Source organism: Leptonychotes weddellii, chromosome 12, assembly GCF_054177405.1.
Source record: "Leptonychotes weddellii isolate Sample4059 chromosome 12, ASM5417740v2, whole genome shotgun sequence".
NCBI classification, from domain to species: Eukaryota; Metazoa; Chordata; class Mammalia; order Carnivora; family Phocidae; genus Leptonychotes; species Leptonychotes weddellii.
In genome coordinates, this window is record NC_138380.1 from 4,454,708 (window position 1) to 4,482,315 (window position 27,608).

At 36.3% G+C, this 27,608-nt stretch overlaps 1 protein-coding gene across 14 annotated transcripts in view; it reads left to right on the forward strand.

Annotated features, from left to right (window-relative positions):
* Positions 1–27,608, forward strand: part of KMT2C (lysine methyltransferase 2C) — a 270,106-nt gene that overhangs the window by 57,761 nt on the left and 184,737 nt on the right. For all 14 annotated transcript variants that reach the window (XM_081799810.1, XM_081799816.1, XM_081799813.1 and 11 more), the window contains exon 2: positions 17,245–17,333. In XM_081799810.1, the coding sequence (XP_081655936.1) occupies positions 17,245–17,333 (89 nt within the window). The remainder of the gene's footprint in view (positions 1–17,244; positions 17,334–27,608) is intronic.

The following is a 27,608-nucleotide window of genomic DNA, read 5'->3' on the forward strand; positions in this document are numbered from 1 at the left end:
ATGAAACACTTTTCCAGTGGTTCCCAAGGAAAAACATCATCTTTTAACTCCAGCCCATTTATTAAACTATGGATGAATGTGTACTCTTTATAAAAAACTCATGAGGAGTAAAAAGTGAAAGGCCCTTCCTTGGCCCCCCGTTTTCCTCCATACCTCTAGAGAAAGTCATTGTTATAGGGGGCATATTCTAGATATTTTGCTGTGTATTTGTATGTGCATACACATATACAAATGTACACACATAAAACATGTGCATGTTTATGCATTTGTATACACTTATAAAACACTCCTGAAATTGTATTTTCTGTAGTGTACTCTTTTGCATGAGACTATGTCATAGAGATCCTCCTAAATTAGTATAAATACATGTCTCATTGTTTTGATGACTAGAGATGGAAAACCGTTGAATGGATAGAGCATACTTTGTTCCCTTTGACCAGTTTTTATGTTTGTACTATAGTGAACATCCTTACATGTATCTCTGTCTGTTATCTCAATATGCACGTGAGGTAATATACATTTCTATATATGAAATTGATAAATGGTGTACATCTTTTATATTTTAATAGATATTGCTGAATTGCCTTCCAGTATATGCTGTTCCATTTACATCTTTGCCAGGTGTTATGTGTGAGTCTTTGTGTCTCCTGTATTCCCACTACTACTGAATATTATCGGTATTTTTCATTTTTCATTTCATTGTTTGATTTCCCTGATTACTTGGTCACAGATTGAACAGTGTCATTTTTTACAGGTCCATTCATTTTGTCTCTGAATTGCTTGTTTGTATTCTTTGTCTTGTTTTCTGTTAGGTTTCTCTCTTAATTTGCTTGGTTCTTTCTTTGTGTTCTTGAGTAAAGTTATACTATTTCTTATTAAAATTATTCTGAGAAACTTAATTTTTGTATGTCTTTTCAGGTCAGTTTGCATTTGAATTGATTATTGTTGCTGTTCAGCATGATGTATAGGAAGGCTATTGTGTTACATGTTCTATGTTGATCTGACAGTCTTAACTCAGCTTTTCATTTGATTACCTTTTCTCTTTCTCTTTTAAAGATTTATTTATTTTACAGAAAGAGACAGCATGAGTGGGGGCTGCAGAGGGAGAGGGAGAGAGAATCCTTAATCAGACTCCTCGCTGAGTGCGGGGCTTGACTCAGGGCTCAATCTCATGACTCTGAGATATCGACCTGAGCTGAAACCAAGAGTCCAGTGCCCAGGCACCCATCTCTTTCTCTCTTTTTTTAGTATAGTTGACACACAATGTTATATTAGTTTCAGGTGTACAGCTTAGTGATTTGATAAGTTTTATACATCATGCTACATTCACCACAAGTGTGGCTACTGTTTGTCTGGTTACATTGCTATTACAGTATCGTTGGCTGTTTTCCTTATGCTCTGCCTTTTATTCCTGTGACTTATTCATCCCATAACTGGAGGCTGTGTCTCCCTCTCCCCCGCATCCATTTGGCCCAACTCTTCATCTACCTCCCCTCTGGCAACCATCAGTTTGTTCTCTGTATTTATAGGTCTTGGTCTGTTTTTTGTTTGTGACTTGTATTTTTAAACTAGATGCTGGTGATGTTATCTGCCAACAAAGACAGTTTTGTTTATTCCTGAGTGATATTAAACTTTTTAAAAAAATTTATCTTAATGACACAACATTCAGTATTATGTTACATAGCTTTCTTTTAAAGTTTGATTCCATATGAAACTTTCTGTTGAACAGGAAGCAGAAGTATAACTTGCTTGTCTTCAGAATGGTTAGGTAATAATCTCAATTCTAGTTATTAGAGTTATAAAACCATTGTATTCATTCAACAAAACACGTATTCAGTGCCTGTGTTATGTCAAGTGCTGTTAGGTGTTAGGAGTACAGTAGTGAAAAGAACTTCCAGCCCTCATGGAGATTACATTCTAGTTTAAGACACAGATTAATAAAATGACAAGTAAATATAATGTAATGTTGGACATGAACACGAATGAAGCAGGGAAATGGATGGTGAGTGACAGGCTCTATTTTGTGGATTTGCTAGTAAAAAAAGTCCTCTCTGAGGATGGGACATTTCAGTAGAAACCTAATTGAAGGAAGAGTAGTATGTGAGTATCTGGAGAAGGGTGTTCTGTGTAGAGGAATCCGTAAGTGTAAGGCCCTGAAGTGGAACATATTAGGTATGGTTTGTGAAAGAGCAAGTTTGCCAGTATAGCGGGATGATAGTTTAGAGGAGAATGTTTGCCTATGAGGTAAGAAGGACAAGCACATCACGTAAACCCTTGTAAGACATACAGACTTTGGGTTTTATTCTAGGTATGATGAGAAACAATTGGAGGGTTGAGAGGAAGGGAGTGACCTGATTTGATGTAAGGTTTAAAAAGGTCATTCAGAATTGTCTGGGGAGCCTCTGGGCCACAGAGAAAACAGGGGGGCCATTAATTGCAATATAGCCAGTGGCTAAGAATGTTGGTTATGGAACCAGCCCTGTTAAATTTGGGCATATTCCTTATCTTCTCTGAGCTTCATATGACTCATGTGTAGAATAAAGATGGTAATAGAATAGTACCTCTTACATACTAAATTCCCAGTAAAGGTTAATTGTATAATTCCCAATTAAACAGTAATAAAAAAAATGATGATGACGTTAGGCTGTTAGCAGTGTAATGGTGAGAAATTTTATATTTGGACTATATCTTGAAGGTAGAGCTGACAGGATTTGCTGATAAGATATATGGGGTATGAGAGAGGAATCTGAAGGTATGGAACTGAGCTACTTGGGTGGCTCCAATTGCGATGGGAAACACTGGAAAAAGAGCAAATTGCAGAGGTATGGTGTGGTGTGAAAGCTGTTTTTTTGCATGTTAACTTTGAGATGCTTGTTTGACTCCAAGTGGAGATGTTGAATAGACAGTTAAATATGAGCTGTAATTCATTGGAGAGGTAGAGGACTGGAGGAATTTGAGGATTATCAGCATATATGAAAAGGGACTGGGTGAAATTACTGAGGGAATGAGCCTGTTGAATAAAGAGAAGAGGTCATATGACTGAGTCCTGGACACTCTATTTTTCCTGGTTTAAATAACCAGAAAAGAAAGTGAGGTGGAGCAGTCAGTGTGGTAGAAAAATCAGGGGAGAGTTTTGTCCAAGAAGCCAAGGAGAAAATGATCCCTTGTATCATGAGCATTTGACAGATTGAGAATTGCCCATTGGAATTGGTAAGCTGTAAGTCCTTGGTAGAGTAATTGACCAAACCAAGAAATCTTTGAATGTGACAGGAACACAATCATTATGCCAGATGACAGGCCTAAACTGGAACTGTCCAGGCAAACCCAGTTGTATGGTCACCTTAGTGACCCTGATTACAGACATTTTAGTGGAATGTGGGGAAGGACACTGAGTTGGAGAGGCATAGACCTGAAGAGGAGAACATGGTACAGAACTTTATCAAGGACTTTGCTGTAAGGAAGGTGCAGAGAAGTGGAACAGTAGCTAGGGGAGGATGTGGAGTCCAGAGAGGATTTTCTTTTCTTGGAAGGTCATTGTTAATTGCAGTAACTTTATATGCTGATGGGACTGATTTTCAGAGTAGGAGAAACTGATAAAGCAGGGGAAGAAGAGAATAGCTATAGATGGAAAGTTCATGAAAAGGAGTATGTGATCCAGAACACATGTAGAGGGATTGGTGTTAGCTAGGAACATAGATAGTGTGTTTAATAGGAAAGAAGGTAGGGTATATATATGGGAAAAGAATTCAGGACAATTGGAGGATTTGGTAGGAAGAGGATATGGAAGCTTTTTTGACTACCTCTGTTTTGCCATTGAAGTTCTATCAACTGAAGGGTGAAGAATGGAGTCTTAAATGTTTGAAGACAGAAAGGTATGAAACAATTCTGTAAGGTAATAGTAAACTGACCAAAGTAGAAAGACTGCTGGGTGGTGGTGAGTGGCTGCTTGAGGTGTGGGGTTAGAAGTACAAAGTTAAAGTAGTAGCCCCAGTTGTGTCTTTGTTCCTCAGCTTGAATTCAGGGCCAGAGTAAAAGAAGGGTTTGATTTAGTCAGGATTGACTTTGCCAGGCAAATATAACTGAATGAAATGAAGGCAGAAATTACTGAGGATATTTGGAACTAAACTACTGACATGGGATCCAAGATGGGGAAAGAGGTTATAAAGATAAGGGGAACAGGAAAGGGTCACAGTGATGATAGCTACCGATCAGTGCCTACCAGGTAACTGGCATTGTAATTACTTTGCATTAAACAAATTTCTTTTTATTACTGAAGTACAGTTGACATACAATGTTATATTAGTTTTAGGTGCACAGTGTAGTGATTCGACAATTCTACGTATTACGCGGTGCTCACCATGATAAATGTAGTTACCGTCACTGTGCAATATTATTACAATGTCATTGGCTGTATTTCCTATGCTGTATTTTTCATCTCTGTGACTTATTTTATAACTAGAAGTTTGTACCTCTTAATCCCCTTCACCTATTTCACCCATATCCTTGGAGTAATTCTGTGGGGGTAGTGCTATTATTACCATTTTAAAGATGAAGAAATTGAGGCACAGAGTTTCAGCAGCTTGCACAGGGTCATATAGTTGATAGTTAGCTTTTTTAACCCAGGCAAACTCCAGAGTCCATGCTTGTAACTGCTACATTACAGTTGCTTCTTAGTTGGACTGTGGGAAGCTGGTAGGATGGATGAACTGGCAGATCCTGTAAAGCTGAAGGATTATTGGAGGGAGGTTCTGGAAGGAATATACTGCCGTGAAAATAGGTGTACAATTACCTGTTTAGGTCCCTACTTTTAACTTCTTTTTTGAGAATATGTGGGTTAATGTGTCCCAGACCAGTGTAGTCAAATTCTAAAACACTTAGAGGAGAGGTGGACTCTGAGCTTATAAGATCTTTTCCTTACCCATTTGATGTGTGAAGGCCTGAATAGTGGAGTTCTGAATTAAACCTATGGCTTTGGTAGTAAATATGGGCACTTGCCCTAGGTAGCTAGCTACCCCACTTCTAGCAAATTGTTTTTAATTAGGTTTTGGAGGAACCAGTAGTTTTATAGACCTCAGCAGGAGGAGTTCATGGATCTCTCCAGTATGTCACCCTCACTGCTGTTTAGCTTCAGCCAGTTAAGTGACTTCCAGTAACTTATTTAACCTTTGTGAATTTGTATGTGCTTATCTGTAAAATGGGAACAGTAGTACCTACTTCAGCAGGATAGTTAAGAGGATTCAGTGAGAACAATGTAGTGGTGTATTGTTTTTGTTGTTGTTTTGTTTTTTAAGTAGATTCTACCCCCAACATGGGACTAGAACTCACAACCCCAAGATCAAGAGTCACATGCTCTACCAACTCAAGTCAGCCTGGTGCCCCTGTAGTTTTTTTTTGGCGGCGGGGGGGGTTCATGTATTTTGAAGTTCTATTGTTACGTGCATACACATTCATAATTATGTGTTGTTGGTGAATTGACCCTTTTATTTTTTAAAAGGTATTTATTGAGAGAGAGAGAGAGTGTGAGCGAGGGAGGAGGGACAGAGGGAGAGGGAGAAGCAGATTCCCTGCTGAGCAGAGAGCCGGAGGCGGGGCTTGATCCTAGGACCCTGAGACCATGACCTGAGCCAAAGGCAGACGCTTAACCTACTGAACCACCCAGTCCCTTGGCCCTATTATTAATAAGTCATGTCCCGGGGCGCCTGGGTGGCTCAGTCGTTAAGCGTCTGCCTTTGGCTCAGGTCATGGTCCCAGGTCCTGGGATCAGCCCCGCATCAGGCTCCCTGCTCCGCGGGAAGCCTGCTTCTCCTTCTGCCACTCCCCCTGCTTGTGTTCCCTCACTCACTGTGTCTCTCTCTGTCAAATAAATAAATAAAATCTTAAAAAAAAAAATGTAATGTCCCTCTTTATCCCTGGTACCTTAAATTTTTTTTTTATTTGAGTATAGTTGATGCATCTGGTAATTTTTTTGTTTTGCTTTGAAGTCTGCTTTGTATGATATTAGGATAGCCACTCCTGCTTAATTTGGATTAGTGTTGCATGGTATGTTTCCTTAAATATGTCATTAAATTTGAATTGAGTTTCATGTAGATAGAATATAGTTAGGTCATTTTTTTTTTAATCAAGTCTGACAATCTTTGTATTTTAATTGGAATAGTTAGTCCACTTACATTTCGTGTAATTATTGTTTCAGTTTAGACCTGTCATTTATTGTTTCTAAGAATAGTTTATTATTTGTTTTGATTTTTGTAATTTTTATTTCTAAAATTTCCAGTTGGTTCTTCTTTATATCTTCTATTTCTTTGCAGATATCTATTTTTTTTTATTTTTTTATTTTTTAAAAGATTTTATTTATTTATTTGACAGAGAGAGAGAGCACAAGCAGGGGGAGCAGCAGGCAGAGGGAGAGGGAGAAACAGGCTCTCCGAGGAACAGGGAGCCCGACGTGGGGCTCGATCCCAGGACCCTGGGATTGTGACCTGAGCTGAAGGCAGCTGCTTAACTGACTGAACCACCCAGGCACCCCCAGATATCTATTTTAAATTTTGTCTTCAGAGTTTTCAAAATTGTTCATTTGAACATTTAATAATAGCAGCCTTAAAGTGCTCATCATTTTAATTCCAACCTCTCTGTGTCATTTTATCATTGGCCTTTATTCATTGTATTTTTTCATGTGGTTTGACATTTTGTGTATCAAGTAATTTTGGATTGTTTTCTGAGCATTTTGAATCTTTTGTTATAAGACTGTGGGTTTTAAAGACACCTTATGGAGAATGTTGATATTTTTAATTTAGTGGGCACTTGGCCTGGGTATGCAAGGCTACAGGTTTCAACCAGCCTTTTGTGGGCTGTGGTAAGTTCAGTTTAGTTTTCAGAACTTTTGCAGTGCTTTCTGTCTGCACTGTGTGTTGCGGTACCAAGTGGTCAGTCTGCAACCTGGCCAGAGGTCTGTTGGCTCAGCCCTGAAAGTCTTTGTTATACTTATTAGGATCAGGTCCACTGTGAGTAGGTTGTGGGTTAGCTCAGTCAAGCTCTCTTTCTGCATCTCAGCACTCACTTCTGGGTGTCAGACTGTGCTGAGCTCAGGCCAGGGGATAGGTAGAGGTAAAAACTGGAGAGGTAAAATAGTAAATTCACTGATACTTTGGCAGTTCTTTGAATTCTGGTGTCTGTTTCTAATCATCCTGCTGTTCTATATTTTTAAGGAAACTCAAATAGTTGTTCCATGCATTATATCTGTGTGTGTGTGTGTGTGTGTGTGTGGTGGGCAGCAAAGCAAGGTTTATTGAGTGACAGCAAAGTGATAGTACAAAGCTCCTGAGGAGGGAGGGGACCTGAGAGGGTTGCCCTATATCCATGTTTTGTAGTTGCATTCAGTGGCAGTAAAAGTTTGGCACATATTCCTCCATCTTATCTAGAACTGGAACCCCTTGATAATCTTTTCTCATTTTTATATGTGTATTTAAAGCGAAAAACGGGTTATAATTTCATTTTCTTGCATTATCTTTATTTTGATTTGGTATGGCAGTTGTAATATATGTAAAAAATTGATGGTGGAGTGTTCTGGTTTTCATTCTATGGAACAGGTGTTTATGATGGATATTGGTTTTATGTATAATGTCTTTGATTTTGTTGTCAATGTAATGCCAACATCAAAGAGTTGGGAAGTGTTCTTTCCTTCATTATTTCCTGGAGATAGTGTAGGATTAGTATTATTTCTCAAACATTTGATAGAATTTGTCAATAAAGACATCTGGGATTGGAATTTTCTTTGTGGGAAGATTTATACTTACAAATTCAGTTTTAAAAATAAACATTGGGTTATTCAAATTTTCCATTTCTAGTCTTGAGTCTTTGGTAATTTGTGCTTTCCAAGGATTGTGACCATGTAAGTTACTGATTTATTGATGTAAAATTATTTATATTTTCTCATTCTCTTTCTAATGGGTATTGTCTTTCTAGTGATAACCCTTCTTTCAATTTTTTCTGTTGGTAGTTTATTTTTTTCTCTCTTCATAATTTTTGCTGGCAAATCACCTATTTCATTTTTTCAAAGAACCATCTTTGAATTTCCTTGATTTTTTTGGGGGGGGTGATTTCATTAATTTTTAAAAATTCTCTATTGTGTTTTTATGTCACTGATTTTGATTTTTATTATTTCTTTCCTTATTATGGTTTTGATTTGATTTTTGTTTTCTAATTTCTTTTTTTAAGATTTTATTTATTTATTTGACAGAGAGAGCCTCTCCGCCTAGCAGGCAGCCCCATGTGGGTCTCAATCCCAGAACCCTGGGATCATGACCCAAGTCGAAGGCAGATGCTTAATCGACTGAGCCACCAGGCGCCCCTGTTTTCGAATGTTTTAAAGTGGAGGCTTATGTTATTATTATTAGTTGAGATCTTATTTTCTGATACAACTATTTAAAACTGTAAATTTCCCTTTACTCACTGCTACCTGAATCTTATAAATTTTGAAATGCTGTATTTTCATCTTCATTTAGTTCAAGCTGTTTTCCAATTTCCTTCATTTCTTTCTTGCCTAGTGGGTTATTTAGAATTGTGTGTGTGTTTACCGGATGTTTGAAGATATTGCTTCTATCTTTTTTGTTTGTTCCAATTTAATTCCATTAGGGCCAGATAATATGTTTGGTATGATTTCAGTCTTTTTAAATTTGTTGAACTTTGTGTAAAGGGCTACAGTTTGGATTATTCTGGGGGTTATATACTTGAAAAGAGTAGGTATTCAGTTGTTATTAGGTAGGGTGTTCTGTAATGGTCAGTTTAGGTCTACTTGGTTGATAGTGGTCTTAAGTATTCTTTTATTGAATTTTCTGTCTACTTATACCAATTATTGAGCAGTGTTGTAGTATACAAGTATAATTGTGGATTTAAACATTTTGAAGCATTGGGTGCATACATATTTAGGATTATTGTCTCTGATTAATTGGCATTTTTATCATGTAACGTCTGTCTCTAGTTCTTATAATATTCCTTGTTTGAAGTCTGCTTTGTTTAATAATATAGTCCCTGTAGCTTTCTTTTGATTAGTATTATCACATTATATTTTTCTGTCTCTTTGTTCTTTTATCCTATAAGTGTCTTTCTAAAGTTTGTGTCTTATAGACTGCATATAATTGGGTCTTGCTTTTTAAATTTAAACTGATAATTTCTGCTTTTAAATTTAATATAATTTTTTCATCATGCTAAGTGTAGTGTTTAATTCCCATCACCTATTTTGGCCATCGCCCCGTTTGCCCCCTGATAACCCTCAGTTTGCTCTCTATAGTTAGGAGTCTGTTTCTTGGTTTGTCTCTCTCTCTCTCTTTTTTTTCCTTTGTTCATTTGTTTTGTTTCTTAAATTCCACATATGCATAAGATCATCTGGGATTTGTCTTTGACTGACTTATTTTGCTTAGGCCCTATACTCTCTAGCTCTATCCATGTTGTTGCAGATGACAAGATTTCATTCCTTTCTATGGCTGAATAATAGTCTATTGTAAATGTATACCTCATATTCTTTATCCATTCGTCTATCAGTGGACACTTGGGCTGCTTTCATCGTCTGGCTATTGTAAATAATGCTACTATAAGCTTAGGGGTTCATGTATCCCTTTGAATTAGTGTTTTTGTATTTTTTGGGGTAAATACCCAGTATTGTGATTACTGGATCATAGGGTAGTTCTATTTCTAACTTTTGAGGAACCTTCGTACTGTTCTCCACAGTGGCTGCACCAGTTTGCCTTCCCCCCAGTAGTGCATGAGTGTTCCTTGGTCTCCATATCCTGGCCAACACCTGTTATTTATTTTTGATTTTAGCCATCTGACAAGTGTGAGGTGATATCTAATTGTAGTTTTGATTAGTATTTCCCTGATGATGAGTGATGTTGATCATCTTTTCATGTGTCTGTTGACCATCTGGATGTCTCCTTTGGAAAAATGTCTGTTCATGTCTTCTGCCCATTTTTTAATTGGATTATTTTTTCGGTGTTGAGTTGTTTAAGTTCTTTATATATTTTAGATACTAATCCTTTATCTGATATGTCATTTGTAAATATCTTCTCCCATTCTATAGGTTGCCTTTTAGTTTTGTTGATTCTTTCCTTCGCTGTGCAGAGCTTTTGGTTTTGATGTAGTCCTAATAGTTTATTTTTGCTTTTATTTCCTTTACCTCAGAAGGCATGTCTAAAAAAATGTTGCTATGGCTGATATCAGAGAAATTACTGACTGTGCTGTCTTCAAGGATTTTTATGGTTTCTAGTCTCACATTTAGGTCTTTAGATCATTTTGACTTTATTTTTGTGTATCATGAAAGGAAATGGTCCAGTTTCATTCGTTTGCCTGTAGCTGTACATTTTTCCCAACACATTTGTTGAAGAGACTGTCTTTTTCCCATTGTATCTTCTTTCCTCCTTTGTCATAGATTGACCATATAATTGTGGGTTTATTTCTGGGTTTTCTGTTCTGTTCCATTGATCTATGTGTGTTTTTATGTCAGTATCATACTGTTTCAATTACTGCTGTCTTACAATATAATATGAAATTGGGAATTGTGATACCTCCAGTTTTGTTTTTCTTTTTCAGGATTGCTGGCTATTGAGGTCTTTTTGGTTCCATACAAATTTTAGGATTGTTCTAGTTCTGTGAAAAATGCTATTGGTATTTTGATAGGGATTGTATTAAATCTGTAAATTCCTCTGGGTAGTATAGACATTTTAACAAGATTTGGTAATTTCTGCTTTTTAATTGTAGTGTTAAGCCTGTTGACACTTAACAAAATTATTGATGTGAATGCACTTAAATCTACTTGTTTTGTATTTTATCTCTGTCCCATTTTTGTCTTCATTCCCTTTTATTCTTTTCCTCCCCTTTTTGGGTTAATGGAATATATTTTTTTTAGGATTCTAGTCTATCTGTATTTGACTAACAAGGTGTGCATATGTGTGTTTTCATAAGGAGTTGCTCTAGGGTTTATGTTATTTTTAATTTATATGAGTCTTCCTCCAAGTAACATTTTATCACTGCAAATGTACTATAAGATCTGCATACCAGTATACTTTCGTTTTTACTCTCCTGTGTTTTGAACTATTGTTGCCATACAGTTTATTTTAATTTTTATTTATTTTATTTTTTTTAAAGGTTTTACTTCTTTATTTGAGAAGGAGAGAGAGCAAGTGTGCACAAGGCGGGGGGAGAGGTAGAAGGAGAGAGAAAGGGAGAAGCAGACTTTCTGCTGAGCAGGGAGCCCGATGAAGGGCTTGATCCCAGGTCCCTGGGATCATGACCTGAGCTGAAGGCAGATGCTTAGCCAACTGAGCCACCTAGGCACCACCTGTTGCCATACAACTTAATTATATATATTATGTACTCTGGAATAAATTGTAGTTTTTGCTTTAAATGGTGATTTAACTTTTAAGGAGATTAAAAATGAGAAAAAGGTCGGGGCGCCTGGGTGGCTTAGTCGTTAAGCGTCTGCCTTCGGCTCAGGTCATGATCCCGGAGTCCTGGGATCGAGCCCCCCATCGGGCTCCCTGCTCGGCGGGAAGCCTGCTTCTCCCTCTCTCACTTCCCCTGCTTGTGTTCCCTCTCTCACTGTGTCTCTCTCTGTCAAATAAATAAAATCTTTAAAAAAAAAAAAAATGAGAAAAAGGTCTTTTATATTTACATACTTAACCATTTCCACCACTTTTTATTTCTTTGCATACAGATATCTTGATCTAGATTCTTATTAACTGTCATTTTCCTTTTGTCTGAAGACTTTCCTTAACTTGTCTTATAATGAAGGTTTGTTGAAGAATTTGTTTGAAAAGCTTTTACATTACTTTTGTTTTTGAAGGATGCATTTTGCCGCATGTTTTATTTAAGATTTATGGTGTTTTTCCTTTAATTTTTTCTCCAAGCACTTCCAATTATGTTATTTCACTGTCTTCTGGCTTACATAGTTTCACATGAGAAGTTTGTAGTTACTCTTATTTTTCTTACTCTGTAAGTAATACATCTTGCTTTTAAGATTTTCTTTTAGTACTCTATTTCAGCAAATTGACTATAAAGTTACTGGTGTGTGTGTGTGTGAGAGAGAGAGATTTTGTTGTGCTTCTTGAATCTGTAGGTTTATAATTACACAGTTTGCAAGATTTACAGCCAGTATTTTACTAAATATGTATGTTTTTTTGTCTGCTTCCCTCCAACTTCAATCTCACATATTAGATTGGTTGCTATCATCCCACAGGGCTCTATAGCTGTGTTTGTCTTTTTTCACTTGTCTTTTATGTTGGGTAGGTATTATTTGCTATATCTTTAAGGTCAGTCATCTTTTCTTTTGCCATTTCTGTCAGATGTTAATCAGTCAGAGTGAAAATTTTGGTTTTTTTTTTGTTACCTGTGAGTTCCATTTTTAGTATTTTTTACTATCTTCCATTTCTCTTCTCTCATTCATTTTCCATTACGTTCTTAAACATATGAGACATATTGATAATAGCTGATTTAATGTCCATGCTTGTCTCTTCTATCATTTCTGTTGTTTTCTTGTTTTATTCCTTGATTTTCTTCCTGGTCATTGCTTACATTTTCCTCCTTTTCTGTATAGTTTGTAAATTTTCATTGGATGCCATACTTTGTGATTTTTTTGTTGAGAGCTAGATTTTGTTGTAGTACACAAATGCTGTGTGTGTGTGTGTGTTTGCCTGTTAAGTTAGTTGTGGAAAATTTTGATTCTGTTGAGGCTTATTTGTGAACTCCTTTAGGGATGGTCTAGAAGATAAGTTGTTGTAGGTTTCATTTAGCCTACTTTTAAAGTCATGTTCCATTCTAGTCTCTACTGAATGTGTTAACATAGTCAATGAGGTCTTGGCACTCTGGCTAGAGGGAACACGACTGATTCCTGGCTCTGGGAGCTTTGGGACTTGTTTGTATTGCAGCTGTGCTGTAATTGTTCTTTCCTTGGACCTTGTTCTTGTTTAGCCTTTTGGGGTTTTCACTTTTATACAGATTGGTATTTAGAGAAAAACTTAAGGGTACCTTTATGCAGATGTCTGGATCTGCTTCCCTGTACAACTCCCTTCCCTTGTGTACTCTCTCCCACAGTTTCTAGCCTGAACTGATGATTTCTGTGTCCTCGTTTCAGTACAGTTGCCAGTCTTTGAGTTCCCCTCTCTGTGCTACAGTTTGCAAATTAATCCATGCAGAAAGCCTTTGTGATGGTAGGGTTCACCTTGTTTGTTTCCTATTGTCCAGGGATTACAGTCCTGTCCCTGCCTTTTGTTTAATGTTTAATAATCCCCCCCTATATTTTGTCTGGCTTTCTAGTTGTTTATGGCTGGAGGGTAATTTGAACCTCCTCCTTACTCTCGTGGCTTTAAATAGGAGTCTACTATATTATTTTAGGAACTCAAATTAGCTTTAATTTATAGTATTAATATGGAACATTGGATTTTTGATGGAAAAGTTTCTCAAGTTGTTAGTGGTATTATTTTACTTCAAATTTCCTTGCAGCAGAATGAATCAAAATTAAAATGAAAGGTTAAGAGATACAAAAGAAAAAGAGAAGGAAGAAAAGCCAAAGAAAGATTGGAATAAATAATTGTTAGGTTGCCATTTGTAATGAGACTTCAAAATTCTATTAAAAACCCAAACTGGGAACATCTGAATGCAATATGGAAATGTAAAATGTATACATCTATTTTTACTGATATGGGTTTGACAAAGTATGACCATTATCTGTTGCATTCAGAAAAAAATAAATTCAGCATTTGATTAATCAGAACAATCACATACCAGAAGCCAGTGATCAGCAATAAAAAGATGTGAATGAAATATGGGAAGTTTAAAAATGACATGATGTTGGGGCACCTGGGTGGCTCAGATGGTTAAGCGTCTGCCTTCGGCTCAGGTCACGATCCCAGGGTCCTGGGATCGAGCCCTGCATTGGGCTCCCTGCTCAGTGGGGAGCCTGATTCTCCCCCTCCTCTCCCCCCGCTCATGCTCTCTCTCTCTGTATCTCTGTGAATTGAATGAATAAATAAAAAAATCTTTAAAAAAATAAATAAAAATAAAAATCACACGATGTTGATAAGTTGGTCCATTGAGCAAAAGGAAAAAAAATTCTGATGGATTGATGAATGTAAAAAGCATGCCTTATTGGTGCCAAAACCAGGAATTAAGAGGAATAAGAAGGAAAAGAAGCAAAGCAAAAATTAAAAATTTGTTTTTGAGGAATACAGACAAGTGATACACATGCACACACTCCCCGCTCCCACCTTTAGATAAAATAAGTTTGAAATAAAGCCAGTTGTGCCAAAAAAAACAATAACTTTGCAAGGGTCAGGATAGTGGAGGAAAAAAACATAAAACAGAGCAACAAACACTGGCTTGAAAGATTAAATGGCAAAGACAGCTAAGTCATACATGTTTTCCTTTCTTCAGCAGTGAGTGTTCATAATCATGAAGAATCATAAAGAAAAGATTAAAAGTAAATTCTGTCTCCATAATATCTCTTGAATTAATTCCTTATTCTCAATTCCACTGTAGCAGTCATGTTAGGATTATTTCAAGAATTTCCAGTCTCTTTGTACATAGTCCTTATATTGGTGTATAGGTTTCTAAAAAAAGTCATCCCTTTTAAAAAAAAATTTCTTTGGCCTCATATCTCCCTACTGCCCCTCTCACTCACTCTGTTCCAGCCACACTGTATTTTTCAACACTGGAAACACTGTTCTTCCAACTCTCACATACTCATAACTTTGCATTTGCTGTTTCTTCTACTGTAGTGCTCCTTTGCCAGATATCTGCATGGTTTGGTTTCTGTTGTACTTCATATCTCTACTGAAATGTCTCCTTACTCATATTAAATTTTAATTCATAAATTTTATAAGTATCTTATTTTAAATGGTAGGCTGTCATACTTCTTTTTTTTCATTTGTATTTTCTTGATGTGTGTTTTGTTTACAAGAGTAACAGATATTTCTTTTCACTAGAATGTAGTTTAGTGAAGGCAGAGATTTTGTTGTTTAACGCTGTATCCGGTGTTTTAACAGAGCCAGACACAGGAGGATTGTTCGAGTTGTCCAATGATGCTTGTTAAATATGTTGTCCAAGTAATTGCTTAAAATGTTTCTAACTATATTTCATCTCAGTTTCTGAGAGTGAGATGTGAAAATTTCTCATGATTGTGAATCTATCAATTCCTCATTGTTCTGTAAATGTTGCTTTATACAATGTGAGTAGTTCTGTTTTGTTTTCCTGGTAAATTAATCTTTTAATGATTAAATAATGACAGCCAAGTTTAAGCCACTTATATTTACTGTGATAACTCATATTTTTATTTAAATTTTTATTTTATTTTCTATGTATTATGTATTTTTTATTTTCCTTTTTGCCTCCTGTTGGATTGGTCAGACTTTCCTCATCCCATCTGTTCTTCCCCCTTTGATTACTTTAACGTTTTCTTTTTTAATTTATTTATTTGACAGAGAGAGAGACAGCGAGAGAGGGAACATAAGCAGGGGGAGTGGGAGTGGGAGAGGGAGAAGCAGGCTTCCTGCCGAGCAGGGAGCCTGATGCGGGGCTCGATCCCAGGACCCTGGGATCATGACCTGAGCCGAAGGCAGACGCTTAACCGACTGAGCCACTCAGGCGCCCCTAACGTTTTCTTTTAAATTTAACATAACTGGGGCGCCTGGGTGGCTTAGATGGTTAAGCGTCTGCCTTCGGCTCAGGTCATGATCCCAGGGTCCTGGGATCGAGCCCCACATCGGGCTCCTGGCTCAGTGAGGAGCCTGCTTCTCCCTCTGCCTCTGCCTCTCTCCCTGCTCATGCTTTCTCTCTCTCTCTCTGTATCTCTGTGTCTCAAATGAATAAATAAAATCTCTAAAAAAAAAAAAAATTTAACATAACTATTTAATAAATCCTGAAGATAATTATCCTCTCCCTTTTTTCATGTGTAGAACAATCAACCTTGGAATCCTTCAGCCCCAGTAAGTCAGTTTAGACTCTTACTCAGTTCTGTCTCTTTCCCCTTTGCTCATGAAGTTTGAAACAATGCTGTTTTGGCTCTTTGATCTACTCTGTTATATTGACTAATTTCTAATATTAAATCATACTTGAATGTTGATAATATTTACTAGTATTTTACTTAGGTTTTGTTTTTCAGCATAGATTTTTTTTTTTTCAACCATAGTTTTTGGATATATTTGTTAGGATTTTGGTTCAAGTGTTTTAAAGTTTTTTTGGGGTAAGGATGACTTTCTGACAATTTGCAATAATTCATGTATAAAACTACTTAGACTCTGTTTGCTTCAGCTTCAAAAAATTCTTGTGTTACATCTCCTTTTTTGGTTTTGATTAATATCATTTAAAGGAAAGACTTAAATAGATTTTCAATTGCTTAAAAAAGCTTTTTAATTTTTTCATATTATTATTCCTTTATTTTCTGCCCTTAGTGTTTTTCAACTTAAATTACAGAGTTTGTGTCTTTTTAAGTAATGAAATAATTTAAAGCTCTGAAATTATCTGAGTATTACCGTCAGTTTCTGAATTTTTAAAATATGTGATTTCCTGCTTTTTCTTATTTTATGTGTTCAAAAAAAATTTTTTTAACTCCTATCCTTAAGTTCTGATATTTCACAGAATTTAAAGGCATTAGTGTGTTTTGTTTTGTTTTTTAAATTGGATTGAGTCAAAGAATCTCACTTTACCATGACTCTTACTTTACTGAAGTGAGTTTTATAAATTAAATTGCATTACATTTGTAAGATGTGTGATTAGATTATGTTCAGTATTTACAAAAATTTTTTTTGAGTGGTTTGCAAGGATGTGCATCACTTTCATGTATGGAAGTGTCTTAAAAAATACACTTGTCTGGGCATCATTCTTGAATTTCACTAGATATAGAGGTATAACTTGGTGCATGAATTTTGCAGATAACCCAGGTGGTTTCTAACCACCACTGTAGACAGAGGGTCATCTCAAGGTCAGCTCAAAAGAGGGACAAAGCCTAATATAAAGAATACTTAAAGAAGTAAGTTATAATGACAAAATATATTAATCTGGGCCTGTCCTCACATTTATGTATAAGGAAGGGCTGGGTTTGAGGGAAAAATGACTCTTAAATGTGATATTTACTATTTGATTTGGTAACATGTAGTAAAAATTGCCAAAATTATTTTATTATGTATACCTTCAACTTCCTTATGTTAAATACAATTGTAATCTTTAAAATTTAACTTTTAACTCTATGTCCTTACTTCTATGTAGGCCTCGAAGTAGAGGAAAAACTACAGTGGAAGATGAGGACAGCATGGATGGCCTGGAGACAACAGAAACAGAAAATATTGTGGAAACAGGTATCAAACTTAACAGATTTTTAAAAATCTACATCATAATTTGCACAGTTAGCATTTGTCTATATATTGAGTTCTAAACTCTCCCTGTGCTGAAATAGTTTGATAGGCCATGACAGTGAAAAAATTTAGTTCTCTCTCTCTCTCTCTCTTTGTTTCCTACAGCCCTGATTTAGTGGAAAGTATATAATATCTGTAGACAAATATCTTATTAAAGCAAAATTAAAACTGGAATAAACAGTAATTCCAGGCTGTTAATGTGATAATTTATAGTATATTTCTGCTTTTGAACCATCCAGCATTTGTTTGAAGCTGATTGTGTTAGTATATATGTGAGGGAAAAAAAAATATGTTCCATTAAAAATAATATTGTGAAATGCTGGGTTAAACCAGACCAAATGCTTTCTGGTCTGCTGGACATTTAGGTACCTTAAATAAGCTAATGTGTATTATGTATCTGCAAAAGGAAGATAGAGTAGGTTGCCCAAAGTAATTTCCAGAATTTATAAAGTTAATGATTTAAGTTGTCAAAGGGATGAGGTTTCATATTATTATATTCAGAGACGATCTGTGTGAGATGGTCTCTCATGGGCAATGTTTTTTTTTTTTTTTTTTTTTTAACAATTGTTGGATAGAGTTTAGGCATAGTGATAGGCTTTTTCTCTGAAGTTGATTGTCCTTTTCTTGTTGTTTACAGAGTATCATACAGTTTTTAGAGAAGAGTTAGAAATTGCTGTATCTTGAAATACAATTTTCCATAAAATACTTTTGGTTGTCAGTGTGTTGCAGCTAGATGGCTGTAATTCTTGGAAAGTCTTCAAATGTTCTGTAGTTCTCATCCATCTTTTCAGTAGGGTCTTAGTAGGTAGAGTGGTGACTGAAGGTTGGAATGCAGAATTCTACCTTTTGCTGTTTTGCTGCAAATTCGTTACCACATTGTTTTAAACTTGAATTTATGTAAATTCTCCACTAGTTATTTTTCATGATTTCTTTTCCATAAATTTTTTCTGTACCATATACTATTACTTTCTAGTGAAAGGGGTGTTTTTTTTTTTTTCCAAGTTTTAAGTGACATTTTTCAACATAATGATTACTTACAGGTTGCTTTAAACCAGTGCTGCCAGACTGTACCCCAGGCCCCCTTTTCTGCATTTAACAACAGTCTTCCTGAGTACTTTCCCTCTTTCTCTGAAGATTTAACACCTGCCTTTCTATTTCCCTCTGCTTCTCCCATTGTGATGTTAATAATCTATTCAGTACCCAGGCCTCTTGGCTCCTTGATTTCTCAACATTGTGATTCTCCAGCCTACCTTAGCCTGTCTGTCTTCTGGTCATATGTGATCAGCCTGTGTCATTCATTGTCTCACTTGCTATGACAATTGCTGTTTCACTTCCAGAATCTCGGCATCAGCTGTTCTACCCTCTGACTACTACCTCTTCTTTTTCCAGCTCATTTTCTCCTAGTATAGCACCATAATAATTCTTGAACCATACTGAGTCCTCCAATCCAATGATCTTAGTGATGGGGTTGTTACCCTCCTGTGCTAGCTTAGAGTCTGATCCACTGTTGGAGTCCTTCTCTTATTCACCTTTAACGCCTTTACCATTGTTCCACTGTTTTGTTTTTATTACAAAACCCAAATTCTGCAGCTGATAATGGCTGGTGAAAATCATAACCTTGCTGACTGGTTTCATTTTAAATTTATGACCTCAAATCTCAAGTGGGTATGATTGCTACTCTGCACTCATTCTACTTTTATATAGAAATTTCCTCTCCCATTATCAATGATGGTTATTTCACCACCTTCTCTTCTCTCTTCAAATTTCCAACACCTCCTCCTGTTTTTCATTCTTCAGATATGATGATCTTGCTTATTTCAATGAAAAAAAGAAAAAATAGAAGCAACCAGGAAAGAAATTCTACATTCACCCACATTTCCTGCTTGTAGCTCCTCCCATATATTTTACCTTCCCTACTGTTAAAATGGGATGAAAAGTCTCTGGTTATCAAAGGCCAGCTCTTCTGCTTGTGTCCTCTATTCTAACTCTTCATCTCTTAGGGACTTTACGCCTTCAGTTTTCCTGGGTTTCTTGCATCATGCATTTCCTGTCTCAGTGAATGATTTCCATTAGCATTTGAACATGCAGTATTACCTTTCTTGAACACGAACACCTTCTCTTGATCAGATATCCCTTTTCAGCTACTTTATTGCTTTTTTGCTCACCTTTATAGGAAAAATCCTTGAAAGAGTTGTCTATACTTATGGCTGTAGCTTATTTTTGCCAAAACGTCATTTTCTCATGAACCTCATGAGAGGTTCTCATGAACCTACTCCAAGTTGGGCTTTCTTCCTCCCACTCCACTAAAATCATTCTTGTCAGTGTCACCCATGATCTCATCTTGCCAGAGCCAGCTTTTAGTCTTTGTTGCCCTTAACTATTCAGTATTGTTTCACACAGCTAACCACTTTCAGTAGTGACAATTTATTTTTTTTACTTGATTTTCAGGACACCACATTCTCTTGTTTTTTTCCTACATCACTGGTGTCTCTTCATTCTCTTTTGCTCATCTTCAGTTTAGTTGCTTTAAATATTACCTATGTGGGGGCGCCTGGGTGGCTCAGTCGTAGAGTGTCTGCCTTCGGCTCAGGTCATGGTCCCAGAGTCCTGGGATTGAGCCCCGCATCAGGCTCCCTGTTCAGCCGGAAGCCTGCTTCTAGTTCTCCCCCTCCCTCTGCTTGTGTTCCCTCTCTTGCTGTGTCTCTCTCTGTCAAATAAATAAAAATCTTTAAAAAAAAAAAAAATATTACCTATGTGCTGTGACTCCAAAAAGTATATTACTAGCTCTTTTCTTGCTTTGAGCACAACCTATATCTTTAGGTTTCTTCTTAACATTTACTTTTACATGTCTAAAGAGGATCTCAAACTTAATGTGTTTTCTGTGGCACTATTTTTTGTTATCCTGAACCTTCTTTTCCAGTGTTTCCACCTCATTAAATGACATCATTATTTTTCAGGCTAAAAATATGGAGCCCATTGGAAAATCTTTTGGGCTTTACTTTCACAATATATCCTATTTCAAACACTTTTCGTCTCCTTTACTAATCTCATTCCACTACTTTCCACCACCACTCCTTGTGTGGACTACTGCAAGAGCTTCCTGTCTCCATGCATTTGCTCTTTATTCTGGTCTTATTGTCCCCATAATAGTCAGGGATCTTTTCGAACCAAACTAAGAGTCTTATTTCCCTCTGTCAACCATCCAGAGTCTCCAGTGATACTTAAAATAAAATCCAAAGCCCATACCATGATCTTCACAGTGTATTAATCTGACCTTGGCTGCCTGTCCAACCACATCTCCTACTCTTCCCCTTGCTCACTGGGCTCCAGCCATACTGGCCTATTTGCTATTCATAGAGTCCACTAATCACATTCTTTTATAAGGCTTTTGCACTTTTCATATGCCTTGTTTAGAACCCCTGTTCCCAGATACTCATATTATTCTCTTAATTCATTCAGGTCCTCACTCATTTGCTGTCTCCTCAGGCCTTTCTCGACCAACTTGTCTAACACTTGTCACTCTATCCTTTTCTCCTTTGTTCCTAGTATTTAAACAGATAAGACATTGTATGACATATTTGTTTATTACGTGCCTTCCACCCTAGACTGCAAGTTTCATGAGGTTAGGGATTTGTCTTCTTCATTGATTTATTCCCAGTGCCTAGAATACTTCTAGACACATGGTAGGCTTCAGTTCACTAACTGAAGAAGTATTACATTCTTACAGTTTTTTTTGTTTTGTATTTTCTAAGCTACTGCTGTTCTTGGAACATCACCACAAAACTAAAGTTCTGACATTTAATTTTTCCTTATGTGATGAGTACTAAGCCCCACAAATGGACTGTCCTCTCATACTATCTCTTAAGAGGTATCAAGGCAAATAAAGTTTAGTGAAAGGTTTTAACAGGAGCAGGATATTTTTCTTATTCTGGCCTTTTATACTAAAATTAAATAAAATCAAGTGAGTTAGTCTTTGCTCTTTGTCCTTGGAAAGACCTTCATCCAGTTGTTTTAGTGAACATGGAGGGCAAGGAGAATAGTAAAGAAAAGAATAGAGAACAGTTGTTAAAAACTAAGCTACAGGGGCGCTTGGTGGGCTCTGTCAGAGGAGCATGTGACTCTTGATCTCGAGGTCCTATGTTCAAGCACCATGTTGGGTGTAGAGATTATTTAAATGTGAAACTTAAAAAAAAAAAATCTATTAAGCTATAAATAAACCCAAGCAAAGAGAAGAGTTCCATACATTTCTAGTCAGTTTAAAAGCACATTTGAGTTGGCTGCAAGGTTTTAACATGTGCATGTCTCAAGGCCCAAGGTTTATTGGAAGGTCTCTTATATCTGTAAATTTTGTGTCTTGGTACATTTGTTTAATGACTTATAGTAATGTAAGAGAGTATTTATTAAAATGAGTATGGGGGGGCGCCTGAGTGGCTCAGTTGGTTAAGCGACTGCCTTCGGCTCAGGTCATGATCCTGGAGTCCCTGGATCGAGTCCCGCATCGGGCTCCCTGCTCGGCAAGGAGCCTGCTTCTCCCTCTGACCCTCTCCCCTCTCATGTGCTCTCTCTCTCTCTCTCTCATTCTCTCTGGCTCAAATAAATAAATAAAATCTTTAAAAAAAAATAAAATAAAAAAAATAAATAAATAAAATGAGTATAGGGGGTTTGTGTGTGTTAGGGGGTGGTAAGTGGTGGGAATGAGTATCCTGTAAGTGGCCATTGGGAAAATCACAAGAAATTTCACAAATCAGTTTTTTTTTTTAATTTAAATTCATTTAATTAACATATAATGTATTATTAGTTTCAGAGGTAGAGGTCAGTGCAGTTTGTTATGTTTTTATGGTAAGAAAATCCTATGGGTTTTTTGGAGGTGGTGGCTGTTACTAGTCTGTTTTTTCCCATATAAATTAAATCAACTCGAATGAAGTGCAAGTTAAGAAGAGAAATTCCACTTTTCTTTCAGAATCATTATATAATCAGGGCTTTGCAAACTTGTTTTAGTTAATTATAATTGGTTAATTATGATTTAGCTAATTATAATTAAAAATTTATTTTGACTGTTGTGGTAGTTTGGCCAGTAGGAGTCTCTTTTCAGCTGGCTTCTGAATCCTTTTTATTATCATCTCAAAATGTTTCAAAGCTCATTGCTCTTTGGCAACAATATTTTTCAGGCCCATCTTTAATTTTCTCTACCCCAGGATATGAAGTAGACTATTCTCTAAGAACTCTTAGTTCTTTTTAGCTGAAAATAGTATTAGAGATAAAAAAGTGGGCTCTAAGGATGCGTATTATATTGTTTTTATTGAGAATTAATTATGTTAGTCCATTTTAGTGATATTTTAGTTATTGCATAGATGTGAGAGTGTATTCATCTGCTTATAAATACTTGTTCACATTAATACTTTCAGTTACCTCTAGTATAATTTTTTTTAATAGAATTTATTTTTTAGAGCAGTTTTAGGTTCACAGCAAAATTGAGTGGAAGGCCCAGATACTTCCTATATGCCTCCTGCCCTTACATATGCATAGCTTTCCCCATTGTCAACATCCCCCACAGCATGGTATATTTGTTATAATTGACAAAACTTCAGTGACACGTCATTATCGCCCTAAGTCCATCGTTTACATTTTGGTTCACTCTTGGTGTTGTATATTCTCTGAGTTTGGACAAGTGTGAAATGATATGTATTCCTCATTGTAGTATCACACAGTATTCTCACTCCCCTAAATCCTCTGTGTTCCACCTATTCATCCCTCCCTCCCCTTTAATCCAAGGCAACCACTGATCTTTTTACCATCTCCATAATTTTGCCTTTTCCAGAATGTCATACTGTTGGAGTCATACAGTAAATAGCTCTTTCAGATGGACATCCTTCACTTAGCAATAGGCCTTTAAATTTTCTCCATGTCTTTTCATAACTTGAGAACTTTCTTTTTAGCACTAAATAATATTCCATTTTTGGGATGGACCACAGTTTATCCATTCGTCTGCTGAAGGACACCTTGGTTGCTTCCAAGTGTTGGCAATTATGAATGAAACTCCTGTAAACATCCACATGCAGGTTTTGTGTGTACGTAAGTTTTCAAGTCCATAAGTTTCAACTCCTTTGGATAAATACCAAGGAGCATGATTGCTGGGTCATATGTTAAGAGCATATTTAGTTTAATAAGAAAGTGCTAAACTGTCTTCCAAAGTGGCCGTACCATTTTGCATCGCCACCAGCAATGACTGAGTTCTTTTGGCTCCAAGTTCTTACCAGCATTTGGTATTGTCAGTGTTCCTGATTTTGGCCATTCTAGTAAGTGTGTAGTAGTATATCATTATTTTAGATTACATTTCCCTGATAACATATCATGTGGAACATCTTTTTGTCTGGTTATTTGCCATCTGTGTATCTTTGGTGACCTCTCTGTTATATTTATTAGCCCATTTTAAAATCAGGTTGTTAGTTTTCTTATTGTTGAGTTTTAAGAGTTCTTTGTATATTTTGGATAACAGTCCTTTATCAGATATGTCTTTTGCAAATATTTTCTCCTAGTCTATGGCTTATGTTTTTATTCTGTTGACAGTGTTTTAAGCAGAGTAGAAATTTTTAAAAAAAATTTTTTATTTATTTGACAGAAAGAGACAGCTAGAGAGGGAACACAAGCAGGGGGAGTGGGAGAGGGAGAAGCAGGCTTCCCGCTGAGCAGGGAGCCCGATGCGGGGCCCTATCCCAGGACTGTAGGATCATGACCTGAGCTGAAAGCAGACGCTTAATGACTGAGCCACCCAGGTGCCCCTAGAGTAGAAATTTTTCATTTTAATGAAGTCCAGTTTATCATTTGTTTCTTTCATGTATCATGACTGTGGTGTTATATCTAAAAAGTCACTGCTAAACCCAGGGTCATCTAGATTTTCTCCTAAGTTCTAAGAATTTTATAATTTTGCATTTCACACTTACTTTTTTAACTTCAGTAAGGACGTATGGTCTGTGTCTAGATGGATTTGTGTGTGCGCATGTTCAGTTCCAGCATCATTTGTTCAAAAATACTATTTCTTCTACATTGTATTGCCTTTGTGTCTTGTTTCAGTGACCAGTTAAATATTTATTTGAGTTTATTTCTGGCTTCTCTATCCCATACTATTGATCTATTTATTCTTCTGCCAAAATTACACAGTCTTGATTGCTGTAGCTATATAGTAAATCTTGAAGGCAGTTCTTCAACTTTGTTCTTCTCCTTCAATATTTTGTTAACTAGTTTGGGTCTTTTGTTTCTCCATAAAGTTTTTAAAATCAGTTTGTTGATATCCACAAAATAACTTACTGAGATTTTGATTAGAATTGCATTGAATCTATAATTAAAATTGGCAGGAACAAATGTCTTGGAAATATTGAGTCTTCCAATCCATGAACATGAAATATCTCTACATTTATTAATTCTTCTTTGATTTCTTTCATCAGGGTTTTGTAGTTTTTATCAGACAGATTTTATGTGTATTTTGTTAGACTTATACGTGTTTGATTTTGGGGAAATGCTAATTTTAAATGGTATTTAAAAAAATTCATATTCCACTTGTTCATTGCAGGTATATAGGAAAATGATGGACTTTGTATATTAACCTTGTATCTTGCAACTTTGCTGTAATTGTTTATTAGTTCCAGGGCTTTTTTTTTGGTCTTTGTGTTTTTGTATATCCTTTTGGATTTTCTACATAGATGATCATTTATATCTGTGAACAAAGACAGTTTTATTACTTCCTTCCCAATCAGTATACCTTTTATTTCCTGTTCTGGTCTTATTACAATAACTGGAAGAACTTCTTTTACAAGGTTGGAAAGGACTGGTGAAAGGGTGACATCCTTGCCTTAGTGGGAAAGCTTTTAGTTTCTCACCATTAAATATGTTGTTGCTTGTAGGGGCTCTTTTGTAGATATTCTTTATCAAGTTAAGGAAGTTCTAGTTTACCGAGAGTAGTTTTTATCATGAATGGGTGTTGGATTTTGTCAGTACTTTTTTTGTATCTACAGATAGGATTATGTGATTTTTCTTTTTTAGCCTATCAATGCAATGGATTACATTAATTAATTTTCAAATGTTGAACAAGTGTTGCATACTTGGGATAAATCCTACTTGGTCATGGTGTATAATTTTTTTTAATACATTTTTGGATTCACTTTGCTGATATTTTGTTGAGGATTTTTAAAATTTATTTTTATTTTTTATTTTTTTAAAAGATTTTATTTATTCATTTGACAGAGACACACAGAGAGAGAGAGGGAACACAAGCAGGGGGAGTGGGAGAGAGGGAAACAGATGTCCCGTGGAGCAGGGAGCCCAGTGCGGGGCTCGATCCCAGGACCTTGGGATCACGACCTGAGCTGAAGGCAGATGCTTAATGACTGTGCTGCCCAGGCACCCCTTGTTGAGGATTTTTGCATTTATGTTCTTGAGAGATACTTGTCTGTAGTTTTTGTTGTTGTTTTATTTTGTTTTCTTGTATAATGTCTTTGTTTTTTGGCATTAGGGTAATGCTGCTCTCATAGAGTGAGTTAGGTTCCTTCTGCTTCTGTCTTCCAGAAGAGATTATTGAGAATTAATATAGTATCTTCCTTAAGTGTTTGGTAGAATTCACCAATGAAGCCATCTGGGCTAGGAGTTTTCTGTTTTAAAAGGTTATTAATTATTGATTCAACTTCTTTAATAGGTATAGGTATATTCAGATTGAATCTTTCTACTTGTGGTGAGTGTTGTCAAATTGTGTCTTCTTTTCATTTTAATTAAAAAAAATTTTGAGAGAGTGAGTCGAGCAGCGGGGGAGGGGCAGAGAGGGAGAGAGAGAAAATCTCAAGCAGGCTCCATACTCAACACGGAGCCTGATGTGGGCTTGATCTTACAACCCTGAAATCATGACCTGAGCCAAAATCGAGAGTTGGACCATTAACCAACTGAGCTACTCAGGTGCTCTGCAAATTGCGTCTTTCAAAGAAGTTTATCTAGGTTATCAAATTTGTGGGTATAGAATTATTAATTGTATTCCTTTATTGTCCTTTTAATGTCCATAGGACCTGTAGTGATATCCCTTCTTTAATTGCTATTATTAATAATGTGTTCTCTACCCTTTTTTCTTTCAGTAAACCTGGCTAGAGGCTGATTGATTTTATTGATCTTTTCAAAGAAGCAGCTTTTGGTTTCATTATTTTTCTCCATTGATTTCCTGTTTTAAATTTCATTGATTTCTGCTGTAATTTTTGTTATTTCTTTTTTTCTGCTTACTTTGGATTTAATTAACTTTTTTTTCCTAGTTTGATTGATTGCTTTTAGATCTTCTTTTCCAATATATACATTCAGTGGTATAAATTTCTCTCAAAGCACTGTTTTCACTGCATCTCACAAATTTTGATAAGTTGTGTTTTCATTATTATTTAGCTCAAAATATTTAAAAATTTCTCTTGAAATTTCTTATTTGATCCATATGTTATTTAGAATTATGGTGTAGGGGCGCCTGGGTGGCTTAGTTGGTTAAGCATCTGCCTTTGGCTCAGGTCATGATCCCAGGGTCCTGGGATTCCTGCATTGGGCTCCATGCTTATCGGGAAGCCTGTTTCTCCCTCTCCCTGTCTCTCCCCTTGCTTGTGCACACACGCACTCTATCTCTCTCTCTTTGTGGGGGGAAAAAAAAAAAAAGTGTGTTGTTTAGGGGGTGCTTGGCTGGCTCAGTTGGTAGAGCATGTGAGTCTTGATCTCGGGGTTATGGGCATGGAGCCTATTTAATAAATAAAATTTAAAAAATTAAAAAGAAAAAAGTGGTGTTTAACCTCCAAATATTTTGGAATTTTCAAACTATCTTTCTATTCCTGATTTCTAGTTTAATTCCTTTGTGGTTTGAGGGCAGACATTGTATGATTTCTATTATTTTAAATTTGTTTTGTGGCCCAGAATGTGGTCTGTTGGTGAATATTCCATGTGATCTGGAGAAGAATGTATATTCTGCTGTTGTTGGATGAAGTAGTCTATAGATGTCCATTTTATCCAGTTGATTGATGGTGGTGTTGGGTTCAACCATGTCGTTAGTAATTGTCTGCTTCCTGGATCTATATTTTTGATAAATGGGTGTTAATATCCCCATATGTAATAGTGGAGTCATATATTTTTCTCTGCAGTTCTGTCAGTTTTGCCTCATGTATTTTGACACTCTTGTTAGGTGCATATGTGTAAAGGATTATTATGTCTTCATGG